General features: G+C 41.8%; 1 protein-coding gene and 1 long non-coding RNA gene across 7 annotated transcripts; one reads left to right on the top strand and one right to left on the bottom strand.

Moving 5' to 3' along the window:
• Positions 1 to 2,707: 2,707 nt before the first annotated feature.
• On the top strand, positions 2,708 to 15,592 carry LOC138171489 (zinc finger protein 157-like). Of its 6 annotated transcripts, none has more exons than XM_069100999.1 (6): positions 2,734 to 3,152; positions 3,818 to 3,899; positions 5,475 to 5,596; positions 8,038 to 8,164; positions 8,928 to 9,023; positions 10,821 to 15,563. In XM_069100999.1, exons 4-6 carry the CDS (start codon positions 8,131 to 8,133, stop codon positions 11,753 to 11,755), a joined length of 1,065 nt encoding a protein of 354 aa, XP_068957100.1. In that variant the 5' UTR covers positions 2,734 to 3,152; positions 3,818 to 3,899; positions 5,475 to 5,596; positions 8,038 to 8,130; the 3' UTR covers positions 11,756 to 15,563. The 6 variants fall into 6 exon arrangements, with proteins under 6 accessions (XP_068957097.1, XP_068957100.1, XP_068957098.1 ...); XM_069101000.1 differs by having other exon boundaries at positions 2,780 to 2,835; XM_069100996.1 differs by lacking the exon at positions 5,475 to 5,596 and having other exon boundaries at positions 2,708 to 2,835; positions 10,821 to 15,562.
• LOC138171515 (uncharacterized) lies at positions 5,113 to 8,023 on the bottom strand. The gene is made up of 2 exons (XR_011170905.1): positions 7,694 to 8,023; positions 5,113 to 5,694 (listed from the first exon to the last, which is right to left on the bottom strand). It is a non-coding gene; the product is annotated as an uncharacterized lncRNA (long non-coding RNA).
• Positions 15,593 to 16,495: the final 903 nt, after the last annotated feature.

The following is a 16,495-nucleotide window of genomic DNA, read 5'->3' as shown; positions in this document are numbered from 1 at the left end:
CCGCCAAAAAATTTATTTTGTTGAACACTGTGCTTATGATACATAGGTGGTGTGTGTGTGTGTGTGTGTGTGTTGTTCATTGAGGGAGAAGGAAAAATAATTGCTAAAGTAAAAGTGTCAACTGTACCTAACAGGCCTCTGACCTGTGGATAGCTGGATGTGGAACAGGGCAGAGTAAAGGCAGGAGAATCAGGAATCAAACAGGAGCTTAATTTCAAAGTGAGGGAAATCGCCTGCAAGCAAAAGACGAATGAGACACATGTGTTGGGGCCCAGCCACTAGGGGGGGACCTGAGGTAGGTTGGGGACATCTCAGTACTTATATCAATGGCTACCCAGTGAACTGTAGCCCTGATAATGAGGGCTAATATCAGTAATGACACAAGTTTGATTCAAAGCAGGATTTATGACCAAAAGGGTACTTCTCTGAGCTCAGAGAACACCTAGTGTCAACACCAACACCTGGTCAAAGGAATACAGTAATGAGACTTTGCCAGAAGATGAACACAAAGGATGCTGTTCTACTATGCTCAGGGCATAGCTTGCTTGCTGGACCTTAACCCTGTAAAATGCAGTGTCTACTAATATCTTGATGAAAGTAAAATTTTAAATAAAAAAATTCTATAATTAGGGTTTAGAACATATTCAAACATCCCATTACATACAGAAAAATATAAAGTAAATAATTACAAATAAATAAGAATAATAAATTCAAAGTAATGGAAGAGGTGGACCAGATGAAGGAGAAACTTGGGCGTTTACACTTGCTTCCCAGCCCCTGCTATCACAGACCTGGCTCTATACACAGGAGAGGGGGTTGTGGAGAGAGGAGTAAAATTGTTGAGAAGGTAGAAAGAACTTGAGCATCAGCAGCAAGCATCCCTGGAATGGAGATCCGAGGGGGAGAGAAAGCAAGTGATTGAGTTGGCCCTCCCAAGTAGCCATCATTAAATAAGCCATCTGTACAGACTCTTACTGCTGAATAGAAGTAGCCATTTATCAGTTCCTGAATTTGCTTTAAATGATTGACCCCCACCAAGTGTTGGTTGGGAGTGAATAGAGAATGTGTAGTCCCTTATTGTTGGAAAATAGAGATTTCCCAGATAGAAAGAGGGGCCAAAGAAAGGATGGTGGGAACTGGAAGTTGCAGTGGGTGCAATGACAACTTGGGAGCTGTTTGGAGAACAGATAGCAAATGAAGGGCCCTGCAATCCAAAAGTGAATATAAGCCAGAGTGGTTGGAGCCTTGTGTGAGTTATTGACCCTCTTAAGCCATAATCTGTGAGGACTGGATTTTGATGTTCTGCTGCTTTGGGGAGCTGAGTGAATATGTTCCCCCTTTCCTACCTTCTCCCTTCCATCATCCTGCTAGGTGAAGTGACATCACTTTTACATTCGGTTTATTTACTGTCTACACTTTAATAATAATGGTTTTTGGCTGGAGTAAAACAAATCAGCTAATTCTGTCAAATTCCAAGGAAGTGTCTGCTGTCAATTATTGGGCCTCTCTGGGGAAGGATAAAAGGGAAAATTTGGACACCTAACCCTGGACTTGGCCAGGAGTCTCATAGTTAAGGGTGCTACGTGAGAAAGAGAGGACATTATGTGTTTTTGATTTGTTTTGTTTCCTTTTCAAGCCTGAAACCTCATAAGTGCAAAGTGGTTTCTGGAAATCGCCAGGTACTCCAAACAACAGATGTCAAAGTGGCTTGCTTCCAGTTGAAATGCTGTTGCAATGACGGGCGGCTTTGCATTTCTGTCCCTGCAGCTACCAGAGGAGTGGCAAAGAACTGGAGTAGTGGCTTCAGACTGCTGAGGTCTGTTGCTTCGGTGGTCCTAATGAAGGGGCAACGTCTGGAGGGTGCCCTGGGAGGCCCTCAGTCTCCTGCTCGGGCTGGTAAAGGTGTCCTTGGGGCATTTACTCTTCCTCTCTGGGCCAGAGTCTGCAAGTCCGGGGGAAATCTAGAGCCGGGAGGGGCCCGCCGGGCCGAAGAAAAACTCCGGGGCCGGTGACCAGGTGGTCTGTGCGTCCATCTGACAATTCGGGGATTTCTTCCGCAAAGACCCCGTTTGGCTGGGCGTCCTTCTAAGTCCACTGCGGTAGCCTGCCGGCGGTCCGGGTCCGACTTCCGAGGCAGCACCTTCCTGCAGAGCCTGGGCCGGCCTCCTCCCACGCGTGGGGCATGTCCAGAGCCACGGCCGCTCTCCGGCCTCTTCCGTGAGCATGTCGTCCTGGGGCTTCTCTCTTCCCCAAGTGGCCCTCGCTGGCCGTGGCCCTCGCTGGCCAAGGCCCTGGCCCCAGGGCCCCCGGCTGCGGTCTCCCGAGATAGGTCCTGTGGGTCCCCCTGCGGTCCGTTCTCCGCAGAGCTGCCACGGTGGCCCCGGGCGCCTCTGGCCGGGCAGCTCGTTCGGCCGCCGAGGAGCCGGGGCTCCTGCGGCCTCCGGACGAGCCGTGGCCTTCCCCGGGAGACAGAAGCCTCCGCATGGGCCTCTGCGTCATCTCCTGCCTCCCCAGACACTTGGCAGTCGGTCAGGCAGCCTTCGCCAAACCGGGTATTCCTGCTCCCCGGGGTGTGACAGACTGCCCGAGTCAGGGGGACACCACGGAGAGTGGTGTTGATGTCGGGGGCGGAGTCGATCACGGAGCATGCGCAGAAACCTCAGCGGCCTCCAGACTACCATTCCCAGAAGGCCTCGCGCACCGGACGTACATTTTCCAAGTTCCAGGGAGTGAGGGTAGGCGGTCCCTTTGACGTCACGTCCGTCCCGCCCTTCACCCCCTTCTCACTTAGGGTTGTCCACTTCCCTTATCTCTCCCGGGTTTCCCCGAAACGGGGTGAGCGGTCCCCGAAAGCTGGGCCAGGCCCGGCAGGAGGCGAGACGCGGGTGTGGGGCGGGGCCGGAGCCCCAGGATGTTGTTGGGGAATGCAAGGAGTGGGCAGGGCCCTAAGGGGGTTTCCGGCGGGCGGGGGCTTGGGTAGCAGGGCCATGGAGGCGGGAGGGTGTCGTGACCTGGGCGCGGGCCGTCCCGTGGGAGGAGTCGCAGTGTTTCCCGGCTCCAGGGACCCATTGGGTATTCTCTTGGCTGAGATGCTGGAGTGGTCTGTCCTGTGCTTCGGGTCATTTTACAGCCGGGAGACTGAGGCCCGCAAGGTGAAGGGACTTGGCCAGGGTCACCCCGCTAGCGAGTGTGGGGATTCTGTCTGGGAAGGAGGAGCCTTCCTGCCTGCAGGCCCTGCCCTCTGTGCCCAGGACGGCTGGGTGCTGGAGTCTGACTACCCTGACCCCCCAGGTTTCAGTCCTTCCCCCATGAGCGGAGTCTTAGGGAACCAGGTGCTGGGGCCGATCTCTTCCTGCAGGACTCCTGTGGAGGAGAGGACACCCCATTGCTGCCGGCGGTCCGTACCTGGGTCTGCTGAGAGGGTCCCCCGCTGTGCTGTTTTGTCTCTAAAGAGAGATTGTCCCAAAGACCGAGGGGGCCACCCCCAGGAGAGAACTGAGGGTTTCCTCCTGGCCCTCCAGGATAGAAATGAGGGTTTGCTTCTGTGACCCCCCCCCCCCCCGCCCCCCCTGCCGCCTTTCCTGGTGATTTGGGATTCCTTCTTCCCCCCCAGGAGAGAAATGAGGGTTTCCTTTTAAACACCCCTCCCTCAGAGAAGTGACTGTTTCTTTGTGGCCCCCTTTCCCCACCCCTCCTACCCCCTGTCATGACGGTTCCCTGTTTCCCACCACAGGGGAGAAGAGGGGATTCTTAGTCTCTGAGCAGGGGAGACCCACAGCATGGCCCCCCATTCTCATGGTCCTCCTTTCCTCCCCAGCTCTGAGCTCTGCCCTGCCCCCTTAGGTGGGATCCTCGAGGAAGAGGGGATGGTTCCTGTGCTGACAGCCAGGCCAGAAAAGGTGAGTGCCAGTTGCTTGTTTCCTGAAGTTCCATCTCAATCTAAAGACCATGGCGTACATTTTTCTCACGTGCCATAATCCTAGAAATTGTGGCCATCAGAGCATCCTGTATTTTGAACTAAAAGATAACATAGAGATCATTTATTTATCCAGTGCTACCTACCCTAAAATTAACATTCATTTAAAAATTTTGGAATACACATTCTTTCTCTTCCTCCAGCCCCTTCCCCACCTTTTGACAAGGCAAGCAATAAGATACACTTCATGCATGTGAAGATGTGAAAAAGGTTTCTATGTTAGCCACATTGTAAAAAAAAAAAAATGAAACTTGAGAAGCATTAAAATAAAAGTAAAAAAAAATCTTTCATTTGCCTTCAGAGTTCATCATTTCTCTCTTCATTTTTCATTGTGAATCCTTTGGAATTTTCCTCTATCATTGTATTGAACAAAATAGGGAAGTCTTTCAAGGTTGATCATTGTTACAATATTTGCATTAATGGCCACAATGTTCTGATTGGTCTCACTTCACTTTGCCTCTGTTCATAGAAGTCTCAGGGTTTTTTTTTAACCTCTCCCTCCCCCCACTGTGTAGTAACACAATAGTATTCCCTCACAATCAAAAAGGTAGAAGTTTGTTAAGGGATTAGGTAATTTGGGGAGGGGGGTCCCACTGACAGTGGAACTGCACAATGCATATAGAAAAACCCATTGAGGGGTTATGTATGTATGTATGGTAATGATATTAGAACAAGCCTCTCTATGTCATAAGTTCACTAGTAGAGACACCTTTTACTTTTACTGCGCAGGTGCCAACTTAACGAAAGTTCCATGTATTGTTTTTCGGTCCATATCCTGCTTGGGCATCTTGGTGGTATTGCTTTCTGATTGGCTGTTGTGGACCTGTCTGAGACTAGATGGATATGGTTGTGGTTGAGTGCATAGATACACTTGCTATTTCTGTGGGAAATATGAGGAATGGGTTTGGGGGCAGTGGCTAGCTAGAGGCAGTGGCTGGGATCCCATCACATGGGCTTTCCTGCTGTTCTGTGAGAAATGAGTCCATTGATACACTTGTTGTTCCAGTGAGCAGTGAGGCTTATATTAGGAAGTTAGGATATTGAGTCAGGGTGGGGTAAGAGTCCAGGTAGGGGCATGTAAAGCAGCTTTCTAGAGTACTGCTGCTGTGAACAGCTTTAAGGTTCTGATCACATAGTATAGTGAGCTCTATTTATTTAGCAGTAAACTAAAGCAAAACATTCACAGAAACCAATGTATAGTATTCACAATGTTATAACAAGTTATCACTAAAGTGGCCACATAGTTTTAAATAAAAGATATCATTCAGTAAGACCTTAATCATCCTTAAGCCTCCTTAAGGGACACAAAGTATGAAGGTCAAAATTCTCCACCCCTAGGTTACATAGTCTTAATCTCTCAGTCAAAAAGTCTTCTTTCTTCTTGATTGGAGATTAGTTTCCAGTCATCCTTAATGCAATCATCCTTAAGAGGTACAAGGTACAGAGTACAAAGTTCTCTCACCTCTAGGCCACAGTAAATCATGATCTTCTCCTTCAGCACTAAGTACCCAAGGAGAGATCTTTTCATCTTGACTCAAGGCTGACTCCCAAATTCCATGGCTCCTCTTCCGTGGGTCCAGCTCTTGCCTGAATCTACCCAGCTGTCACCTGGATTCAAAGGTAGGCAGCTCTCAGCTCCTTGTCCAGCTCCATATTGAAGTTCACAGTGTCCAGTCCACCTCAAGTCCTATGCAGTTTCTGTTTCTGGGAAGATAAAACTTAACAGAGCCAAAACAACAGTAATACACATTGCCAGCACCATCATCAATTCACTATCTGCCTGTGAAATCAACACAAACCTACAAATAGGGTCCAAGAAGTCAACACAAATCATCAGTAAAGTCCCAAGACCTATGAAACCCTCCTCCAGGACTTTTGTAAACAGACAACAAGAAAATCCTCTTTCAGGGCTTCCAGTAAGGTCCCAGGGCTTCTGTACAAAGTATCACAAACAAACATCACAGACAGAATAGACAGAGTTCCAGGATACCACAAGTTTTCTCCTCAACTCTGCCACCACAAGTGTTCCCTTTTCAGTTCTGCGTTCTCCCAGCTTGTGCTCAGCTTTTTATCTGGTCATTAGCTCCTCTCTGTTCCGCCCACCTCTTATGTCCTTCCTGTTCCTGTCTTTGGCAAGTCCCTCCCACTGTGGGTTTCACGAGTTCTGTTTCTCAACAAAGACTTGATATAATCATGGGCAAGGCTCAATGAAACAAGGCACTAAGTATTTTTTGCTTGCCATTATGGGGTAGTGGGCCTGTTGTTCAGTGGGGCTTGTAAGGAAGTTAGAATAGTGGTGCTGAGGGCAGTTTTATTAGGATTCCATCATAACTAAGCATGATAATAAAAATGGCTTTAAGTACCATTAATTGAAGATGAATAAAAAAGAAATAGCACAGTGTAAAAGATCAGTATAAAGACAACAATGCCCCCAGAGATCTGATTAAGGTGATAAATGTTAGTTAAAAAAAAAAGATTTTTAGAAACTAGTTTGGAGGCAAACAAAAAGTCAAAGAATAGTGAGGACCAAGGGTAGGGGTGGATGGGATGATGATAAGGAAGGATGCCTGAGAGAAAGCCATACAAGTAAACTCTTGCTTGGCTTTAGTTTTCTCTTGGAAAAATGAAGATCTTTGAAGTGGTATGGAGAGCCCCCAAGGTGTCATTAAGAAGTGGATACACAAGGTAAAGGGAGATAGACAGGATCCAGTTGTTCTGAAAGAAGAGTATAGTGTTTTTGATTGCTTACCCATTCTTGGGTATCCCTACAAGATCTCAGAGAATGGGGTTGATGCCACAGAACTGAAGAGGGGAGTTGTGCCAAGTTTCAAAAAAGAGACAGTGGATTCTGCAAAGCCTAGGCCAGTGACTCCAAATTCTGGCACATTCCTAAAATACCTTTTGAAATGAGTTGGTTAGTGGGCAATTAGAAAAGGCTTCTTTTTTTTTTTTCTATAGTGCTTTTTTGCTATTTATCTCAGCCATTTCTGGAAAAAGTCTTCTTTCCCTCACCTTCCTTTGTAGCAAAGAAACACAGTTACAGAAAAACCCCCCTTATAGTGACTCTTCTGGATAATTCATAAAACATTCTCTCTAGTGGTCATCATCTTTGCTGCTGTCAGAAACAGTATCATTTTTTCCAATTACTCGGAGTTCATATCTTTTTCTTTTTAAATATATATTTTGTAGTGTTTGTATTGTGAATGTCTTGGTTCTGCTTTTTTTTGCACTGCATTTAATTTACATTTCCATTGCTGTTCAAAAGTCCTCATATTTGTAATTTCAAACTGTATAATAAATCTGTAGCCACATACCCCTTCTTTTGTAATCCTTCTTTATTGGTGTGAATTAAGATTCCAGTTCTTTGCTGCCCCCAACGAATACTCTAATGAAAGTTTTTGTATATAAACTCACTTGTGGCCTTGTTCTGATTATACAGAAAAGGTATGGCAGCATGGTACAGTAAAAACGTCTCTAGATTTGGAGTTGATAAAACCTGGGTTAAAGTGCAGATCTACAATTTACTCCCTTTTGACCTTCAGCAGGTTACTTTCCCTCTCTGGGCCTCACTTCCCTCATTTTTAAAATAACAAAATTGGACTCTGAAGTCTCTTTCGTTTCTAAATATATGAATTGGAAAACTGGTCCTCTCGTATCCTTTTCATCTACATTTTCCCATAGTGTTGCAGACAGGAGATGGTAGTCTCCCATGCTTACCTTTGTTCTTATGGTTCCAGGAGCATTGAGTAGGATCATGTCGACTAGTAAAAAAGAAAAGAAAAAAAAAGCCCATGCACATTTAAAATTGATGTCATTGGATTCATTACCAATAATAAACATCCACTCTGCTAAGTTGTACTGATACAAAGAAAGCAAGCCTGTCCACTGCCCTCCAAAAGCTGAGTCTAATCAAAGAGGGATTTCAAGGCGCTTGTTACTCACCAGTCATTGTGCTGGATTACAGATAAGTAATGAAATCGTTCCTATTGACAAGAAAGTTATATTGAAAATCTAGAACAATTAGTTATGCCTGGTAAGCACAAATATTTCTGGTGTTTTAGGAATCAGTGATATTCCAGGATGTGGCTGTGGAATTCACCTTGGAGGAGTGGATTCATTTGAACACATATCAGAAAAAGTTATACAGGGATGGGATGCTGGAGAACTATAAGAACTTGGTCTCTTTGGGTAAGAACAGCTTCCCCTTTGCAGTTCTGGTATGTATGATGTTGACTTTCAAGATTTTAACAGTTACTCTTTGGCCTACAAAAGGAAGCTATTTCCTAGTCCTTGTGTAGTCCAGAGAGGTAGGTAGTACTCAAGCTTCCTATTTTCCAGGATAAAGGTCTTTTCTCACTATGTCCGGAAATTGATGTCTTGATTTGTTGTTATCCTTCAGAATGTATCTTCCTTTCCCTTTTGCTTCAAATACAAGACTTTTTTTTTAATCCCAATGTAGGTTTTATCATTATGAAATGTTCCCATTGCCTAAGCAGAGTCAAATGAAGTTATTTTTCCTTAGTTCTACTCTGTAACCAATTCCCACATGAAAGAATATTCTTCATTGGTCCTTTGTACTATTTTTGGAATCTTCCTAGCATACCTACTTTTTTCCCAAAGAGAGTGAACTAGTTTTGAATTTTTTTATAAAGTTTTATGGATTTTTTTTAATGTAAGGTCTCCTTTCCTACCTACTACATAAAAACACAACAAAAGAAAACAAACCCTACCTCTCCTTTTATCTAGGCTTTTAAGGCCCTCCCTAGTTGAAAAAAAATAATCACAGACAAAATCAGCTAACAAGGAAAGTGCCTTAGATGGTGGAAGATAAATTTTTTTCGCTTATTTCCCTACTTTTATACAAAGAGTTGAGAAGAGTGTTTCATCTCTCTGTTCTGTGATTGAATTCTGAGATGACTGTGCCTAGCACTTTTTCATTTTCAACAAACAGGATTTGCAATTTCCAAACCCAACGTGATCTACCAGTTGGAAAGAAAGGAAGCATCTTGGATGCCAGAGGCAGATATTCCAAGAAGCAGCTGTCCAGGTGACTACATAAAAACCAAGGAAATGGGTCATTGGAAAATACTGTTCTGTTGGTCATTGTAGGTCAAAGCTCTTTAAACATGTTGAACAAGGTGGTCTTATCAAAGCTTCTCAGGCCTGTTGAGAAGAGCCGAGACTTTAAAATGTCATTTTTTAACACAAGAAGTTAGTTTTTTATGCATCTTTTTTACTGACATGTACATCTACTTTCAAAGCAAGTGGTTGCCTCAGTGTGGGGTAGGTATTTCTGTACTGTTCATCGAAGATTACCTTGTCTTAAACAGGCATTCTCCTGCTTCAGTTGCATGAGTGCATTCTCCCTCTTAAAATAAGTAAGTCTTTTCAACTATTAACAGTATACCTTTTTGTGTTCTCTTCTGATACTTTCTTCTCTATTGCTTGATGTTTATATTTCTTTGTTGCTATTATTTTATAAATTATTTAATCCTAATCTAATTCCCCATATGTCAGTCATGTTACATGTCATCCTGCTTTTGTTATGCTTCGAAATTATATTTATCAAGGCAGAATTATATGTTCCTATAACAGGATTTGCTTAGCCATAACTCCATCATTCTACCTATAGGTTTTGAGTATTTTGCTATTTCACAAAAAGCTATGGTGAATATTTTTGAGAAATATTTTTGCTTTCAGTAACATTTTGAAGATGTAGACCTAGTAAATGGATCATTGGGTCAGTAGTTATGAAGTTTTATCTAAAGCTTAAGTTGCTTTCTTGCTTTTCAGGAAAATGGCATTAAACACTAAATAAGTACCTATTTCAGCAAAACTTCATAAATTTGTTATTTTAGACTATCTTTTCCTATCTGATGAGTATTTGGTAATACCTTCAAATTGTTCTGAGTTTTACTTTGATTACTAGAGTTTAGTATTGTTTCTGGTAGTCATTCATGTTTTGCCTTGTGAATAATAATTTACCTTTTTGGAACTGGATCCTGGTCTTACACATTTAATCCATTCCTTACAAAGTAGACATGTTGGATTTTTAACAGCTCTTTATAGCAACAATTCTCCAGTATGACTCCCTTTCCTCAAGTTTTTTCTTTCTATATATAGAAAAAATATATATTTTCTTTCTATATATACTCTATGTCTCATCATGCTAAGCTCATCAATTCTCCTTTTACTTTCTGCTCAGTATTTTCCATCCTTATTTACACCTTAAATGTTAAGGATACATTTTTCTGTTGTTCAATCAATTTTTAGTTGTCTCCACGCCTTTGTGACATAATTTGGGGTTTTCTTGTCAAAGATCATGGAGTGCTTTGCTTTTTCCTTCTCTAAGTCACTTTTAAAGGTGTGGAAAGTGGGGCAAATGTGATTAAATGACCTGCCAAGTGTCACAGCTAGTGTCTTGAGTCTTGATAAGATGTTAGAAAGGTTAATCTTGCTGATTTTTGGCCTAGCAGTCTATCCACTGTGCCACCTAGGCAATTGCCTGTCCTAAGGGTACATTTGCAAACTGTCAGACATCCAATTTTTAAGAATTCTCTTTCATTTACTTATGCCACTGAAATGTCAACCATTTACATTGAAGTAAATTCATCTTATTCATCTTTTCGGGTAATTTTCCTCTTAAGTTAATTCATTTATATGTTGATTTTGAATGATCTTGTTTTTACGTAAGATTAAACTGTGATCTTTAATGAAAGAGTGGTGAGACTAGTCTTCTCAAGTGGGAAGACAAGAGAATCACACTCAAACCTCTTGAGGAAGTAGGAGCCTTGGGAAACGAAAGAAAAAGAAGGGTTAATCAGCTCTTTATTCTTTCTTTCAGGGAGCAAAGCATTTCCTGGGGAGAAATCTTTTGAGTGTAGTGAATGTGGGAAGGCCTTCAGGAGTAAGACACAACTGACTGTGCATCAGAGTATTCATACTGGAAGGATTCTTTATACATGTAAAGAGTGTGGGAAGGCTTTCATCTACAACTCAGAACTTTGTCTACATCAGAGAATTCATACTGGAGAGAAACCTTATGAGTGCAGTGTATGTGGGAAGGCCTTCAGTAAGAAGTCAAGTCTTGCTGTGCATCAGAGAATTCATACTGGACACACACCTTATGAATGTAGTGAATGCAGGATGGCCTTTAAGAGTAAGGCACATATTATTTTTCATCAGAGAATTCATACTGGAGAGAAGTCTTATGAATGTAGTGAGTGTTCCCAGACCTTCAGGAGTAAGACACAACTTACTTTGCATCAGATAATTCATACTGGAGAGAAACCTTATGAATGCAGTGAGTGTGGAAAGACTTTCAGGAGTAAGGCAGATATTACTGTGCATCATAGAATTCACACTGGAGAGAAACCTTATGAATGTAATGTATGTGGGAAGACCTTCAGAAGAAAGACACAGCTTACTGTGCATCAGAGAATTCATACTGGAGAAAAACCTTATGATTGTAGTGAATGTGGAAAGACTTTCAGGAATAACTCACAACTTACTGTGCATCAGAGAATTCATACTGGAGAGAAACCTTATGGATGTAATGAGTGTGGAAAAGTCTTCAGCAGGAAGCCAAATCTTACTGTGCATCAGAGAATTCATACCGGAGAGAAACCTTATGAATGTAATGACTGTGGGAAAGCCTTCCCAAGGAAGGAAAATCTCAATAAGCATCAGAGAATTCATGCTGGAGAGAGACCTTTTGAAAGTAGTGAATGTGGAAAGGCTTTTATACAGAGTATACAACTTTATGGCCATCAGAGATAAGAGAACTCATATTTGAGAGATTATTCATGAATATAAAGGGAGGGGGAAGAAGACCATCATAACTTAGATTTTGTTGAATGTAATGTAATTCATACTGGTTAAGTTCCTTATGAATATGGAAAGGTCTTCAGGAAGAAACACAACTTACTTTATATCAGAGCATTCATTCAGGATAGAAACTTATGAATGTAGTGAAATTTCAAAGGTTGTCAGTTGTAAGATACAATTTACTGTGCATTGAAAATTCATGCTCAGAAGATTCTCTATAAATATTAGGAGTGTGGGAAGGCCTTCCACTACAACTTAGAACTTATTGAACATCACATAATTCATATATATATATATTCATAAGAGAAACCTTATGAATATACTGTATGTGGGCAGACCTTCTTCCTGATTTTAGAACTTAGTATCATAGGATTGATACTAGAGAGAGACCTTATGAATGTCATGAATGTGGATGACTTTCAGCTTGAGGACACCACTTACTGAGCATCAAAGAATCTATTCTGGAGAAAAACCTTATGAGTTTTGTAATGCATATGGGTAGGCATCTTGACTGAGCATGCTCCCAATATCTATCAGAGAATTCATTCTCTAAAATATTTATGAATATAAGGAATGTAGGGAGGATATCCTAACTGTGTAGACTATGACTCTGAGTCCTTCTGTGAAGTTCTAAAAGTCCTTATTTAGCTCCCAGGAAAGGAGATATTACTTTCCTCTTCAGAGCCCTCTAAGGAGAGAAGGAGTAATGTTATCCTTCCATGGGCCTTCTGGTATGGAGAGGATTTGGTGGTTGAGCCAGGGGATACTGAGTGTGTGGTGGTATATCCCTGGACAGATGGCATGCACAAGGCATATGGATGACCCATTGGCCATGAGATAAGGCCTATAAAACTGTGCATTCCCTTTTCCCCAGCTATATCACTACTTGGTCTATATGCCAAAGAGATCAAAGTACAAGGACCTGTGTGTACAAAACTATTTACAGAGGCCCTTTTTGTGGTAACAAATTACTGGAAATTGAGGGGCTGTTTATTTCGGTAGTGGCTGGATAAGTTGTTTGTGGTTGTAATGGAATACTTATTTTACCATAAGAAATGAAAAATGATAACTGGATAACTCAGGGTATAGAGCACTGTGCCTGGAATTAGTAAAACCTGAATTCAAATGGGGTCTCACACTTGACTCAGTGACTATGGACAAGTCTTTTAAGCTCTGTTTGCCTTAATCCCCTGGAGAAGGAAATTGCAAAGCTCCATTATCTTTGCCAAGATAACCCCTATGATGGGATCAGGGACCTCACTTCATCACTAAACAACAACATAATGAGGTGGATGGTTTCAGAAAAACCTATGAAAACTTATATTAATTGATATACAATGAAGGGAGCAGAACTAGGTGGTCATTGTAGAGAGTAATAGCAATATTTTAATGATGATTGTCAAAGACTTAGCTACTCGGAACAAGATCAATCCAAAGGACTTGTGATGAAACATACTATCCACCTCCAAAGAGGAAACTCAATGTAAATTGAAGTATAATTTTTTTTCATTTTCTTTGTTTTTCTTACTGATTTTGTACACGATTGTTATAGAATTTCTTTGTGTGATTTCATATGTTTAATTGTTACATTTCTTGCCTTATCAATGGGTGGGGGATGACCTAGAATGAGAATTTTGGAACTCAAAATGTTAAAAAGAATGTTCAAAATGAGTTTTAAATTTCAGCTCCTAGACTTTGGTCTTTCTGCAACAGAGCATAAAAGCCTAAGATTTCTGCCTCCCTTTCTATTCCCCAGTAATCTGCCATTTCTAGCAAGATGGGTGCAAAATCCAATGGAGGTCAATTTGTGGAGTTCCAAGCTTCAGCTATAGGGCAAAGGAAGTTTTGGTGAATGACTAATGCACACAGCCAGAAGTTGGCTCTGTAGCTACTTGACCAATCCTGGAAGGGACTCACCTGGTGTTCTCTCTCAGAGAGTTGACAGTGCTCTGCATATCACTACTTACAAACCCTTATGTTGTAGCACTCTCATCCTCTCAACCACAGGTGTCCCAAGAGGCTCAGTTTCTGGAGCTGCTGCTCTCTTTCAGCCCTTCTTCAGTGCTTATGAGGCACCTTCTCAGCTCCTGCAGGGCAAGCATTGTGTAATCAACTTGTAAAGATCACAATTACAAAACACTTTTCACACAAATAAAATCACATCTAACTAATTGGAAAAACATCAATTGCTCATGGCTGGGTCGAGCTAATATAATAAAAATGATAATTTTACCTAAATTAAATTACATATTTAGTGCCATACCAGTCAATCTACCAAAAAATTACTTTGTATGGCTAGAAAAAATAGCAAAATTCATTTGGAAGAACAAAAGGTCCAGAATATCAAGGCAATTAATGAAAAGGAATGCTAGGGAAGGTGGCCTAGCCATAGCAGATTTTAATCTGTATTATAAAGCAGCAGTCATCAAAACTACTTGGTACTGGCTGAGGAATAGAGTAGTGGACCAATGGAATGGATTGGGTACACAAGACTCAGCAGCCAATGACTACAGTAAATCTACTGTTTGATAAACCCAAAGACCCCAGTTTTTAGGATAAGAACGCACTATTTGACAAAAAACTGCTGGGAAAACTGGAACATAGTATGGCAGAAATTGGGCATAGACCAATATCTAACACCATACATCAAAATAAAGTTGAAATGGGTGCATGATCTAGGTATAAAGGCTGAGAGAGCAAGGGATGGTTTACCTGTCAGATCTATGGAGAGGGAAAGACTTTATGAAGAAACAAGAGTTAGAGAGCATTATAAAATGCAAAATGGATAATTTTGATAACATTAAATTGAAAAGTTTCTGTACAAATAAAGCCAATGTCACCAAGATTAAGAGGGAAGTGGAAAATTGGGAAAGAATTTTTACAAGCATTGTCTCTGATAAAGGCTTTATTTCTAAAATATACAAAGAACTAAGTCAAATCTATAAGAATACAAGCCACTCCCCAATTGATAAATGGTCAAAGGATATGAATAGGCAGTTCTCATAAGATGAAATTAAAGATATCAGCATATGAAAACTAAATCATTAGTGATTACAGAAATGCAAATCAAAACAACTCTGAGGTACCATATCTCACTGGCCAAATTGGCTAAGATGACAAAACAGGAAAATGATAAATGTTGGAGAGGATGTGGGAAAACGAACATTAATGCATTGTTGGTGAAGTTGTGAACTGATCCAGCCATTCTGGAGAGCAGTGTGGAACTGTGCCCAAAGGGCTATAAATAAGTACATACCATTTGACCCAGCAATACCACTTCTAGGGTTTTATCCCAAAGAGATCAGAGAAGTAGGAGGAGGATCTGTATGTACAAAAAAATTTATAGCGGCTCTTTTTTGTGGTGGCAAAGAATTGGAAATCAAGGGGTTGCCCATCATTTGGGGGATGTCTGAACAAGTTCTGGTATATGAATGTAATGGAATACTACTGTGCTATAAGAAATGAGGAGCAGACAGACTTCATAATAACCTGGGGAGACTTATATAAACTGATGCTGAGTGAGAAGAGCAGAACCAGGAGAAATCTGTACACAATCACAGACACAAAGTATGTGTGACAACTAGCTTTGATAGACTGGGCTCCTCTCAGCAATGTAAGGTTATAAGACAACTCCAAAAGACTCATTACTGAAAGAGATACCCCCATCCAGAGAAAGAGATGAATTTATGAATAAATGAATATAGGAACATATGAATATATGAATCTGAATGCAGATTGAAACAAACTACTTGCTCTTTTTCTTGTTTTGTTTTGTTTCCTCTTTCCCACTGATCATTCCATCAGTTATAATCCTTCTTTACAACCTGACTAATGATTAATGTGAAGATATTTGTAGATCCTATATTCGAGTGCATGCCGCCATGATGGGAGGGGGGGAAGGGAGGGAGAGAAAATTTGAAACTCAAGGGACTCTGGAACTGAATGTTGTAAAATAAAAGTAAATAAACAAACCAAAAAACCCCACCACAACAACAACAAAAAAGTATCAACTGAATGGAACCAGCCTCTAAACTATCATTGGCTGGAGATTAGCAGAGCACAAGAGACAGGAGAGTCAGGAGCCAAGCAGAAGTTTAATGTCAAAGTGAGGGGAATGACTACAGACAAGAAGGGAATGAAACATAAGTTTTGGAGCCCAGCCCATAGTGGGGGGACCAGGCAGTTTGTGCAGATCTCAATTCTTATACCAATGGCTATGCTGTGAGCTGTAGCCCTGGCAATGAGGGGTAACAGCAATAATGATATAAGAGGGGTGGCCAGGTAGCACAGCGAGTAAGAGCACCGGCTCCAGTGTCGGGATGACCTGGATCAAATGCGGGCTCAGATACTCAGCACCGCACCCAGAAATAACTGGCCGTGTAACCTTGAGCAAGTTAACCCCGATTGCTTTAAAAAAAATGATATAAGTTTGATTCATGTAAGGGCTTTATGACTTGAACATAGATGGGTACTTGTCAGAGCTTGCCTTGTGCTTGTCTAATCTCAGAGAACACCTGGTATTGGTCAAAGCAATACAATAATTATGGGATTTTGCCAGAGGGCGAGCACAAAGGTTGTTTTTTCCCCCCAAAACTCCGGGCACAGTTTGCTTGCTGGGCCTTAGCTCTAGAAAACGTGGTGTCTCCTAATACCTTACCAATATAAAATTTTAAATTAAAAAAAATTGCTGTA

Source organism: Petaurus breviceps, unplaced genomic scaffold, assembly GCF_028583685.1.
Source record: "Petaurus breviceps papuanus isolate PSGF00001 unplaced genomic scaffold, PetGlider_PUasm1.0 446, whole genome shotgun sequence".
NCBI classification, from domain to species: Eukaryota; Metazoa; Chordata; class Mammalia; order Diprotodontia; family Petauridae; genus Petaurus; species Petaurus breviceps.
Note: the sequence above shows the minus strand (reverse complement) of the source record. Positions and strands in the feature narration are given on the sequence as shown.

Coding starts and splice junctions, on each gene's coding strand:
- LOC138171489 (XM_069100995.1), top strand. CDS start 3,780: ATGGCCCCCCATTCTCATGGTCCTCCTTTCCTCCCCAGCTCTGAGCTC. Junction 3,900..8,037: donor TGACAGCCAGGCCAGAAAAG/GTGAGTGCCAGT, acceptor CTGGTGTTTTAG/GAATCAGTGATATTCCAGGA. Junction 8,165..8,927: donor TAAGAACTTGGTCTCTTTGG/GTAAGAACAGCT, acceptor TTCAACAAACAG/GATTTGCAATTTCCAAACCC.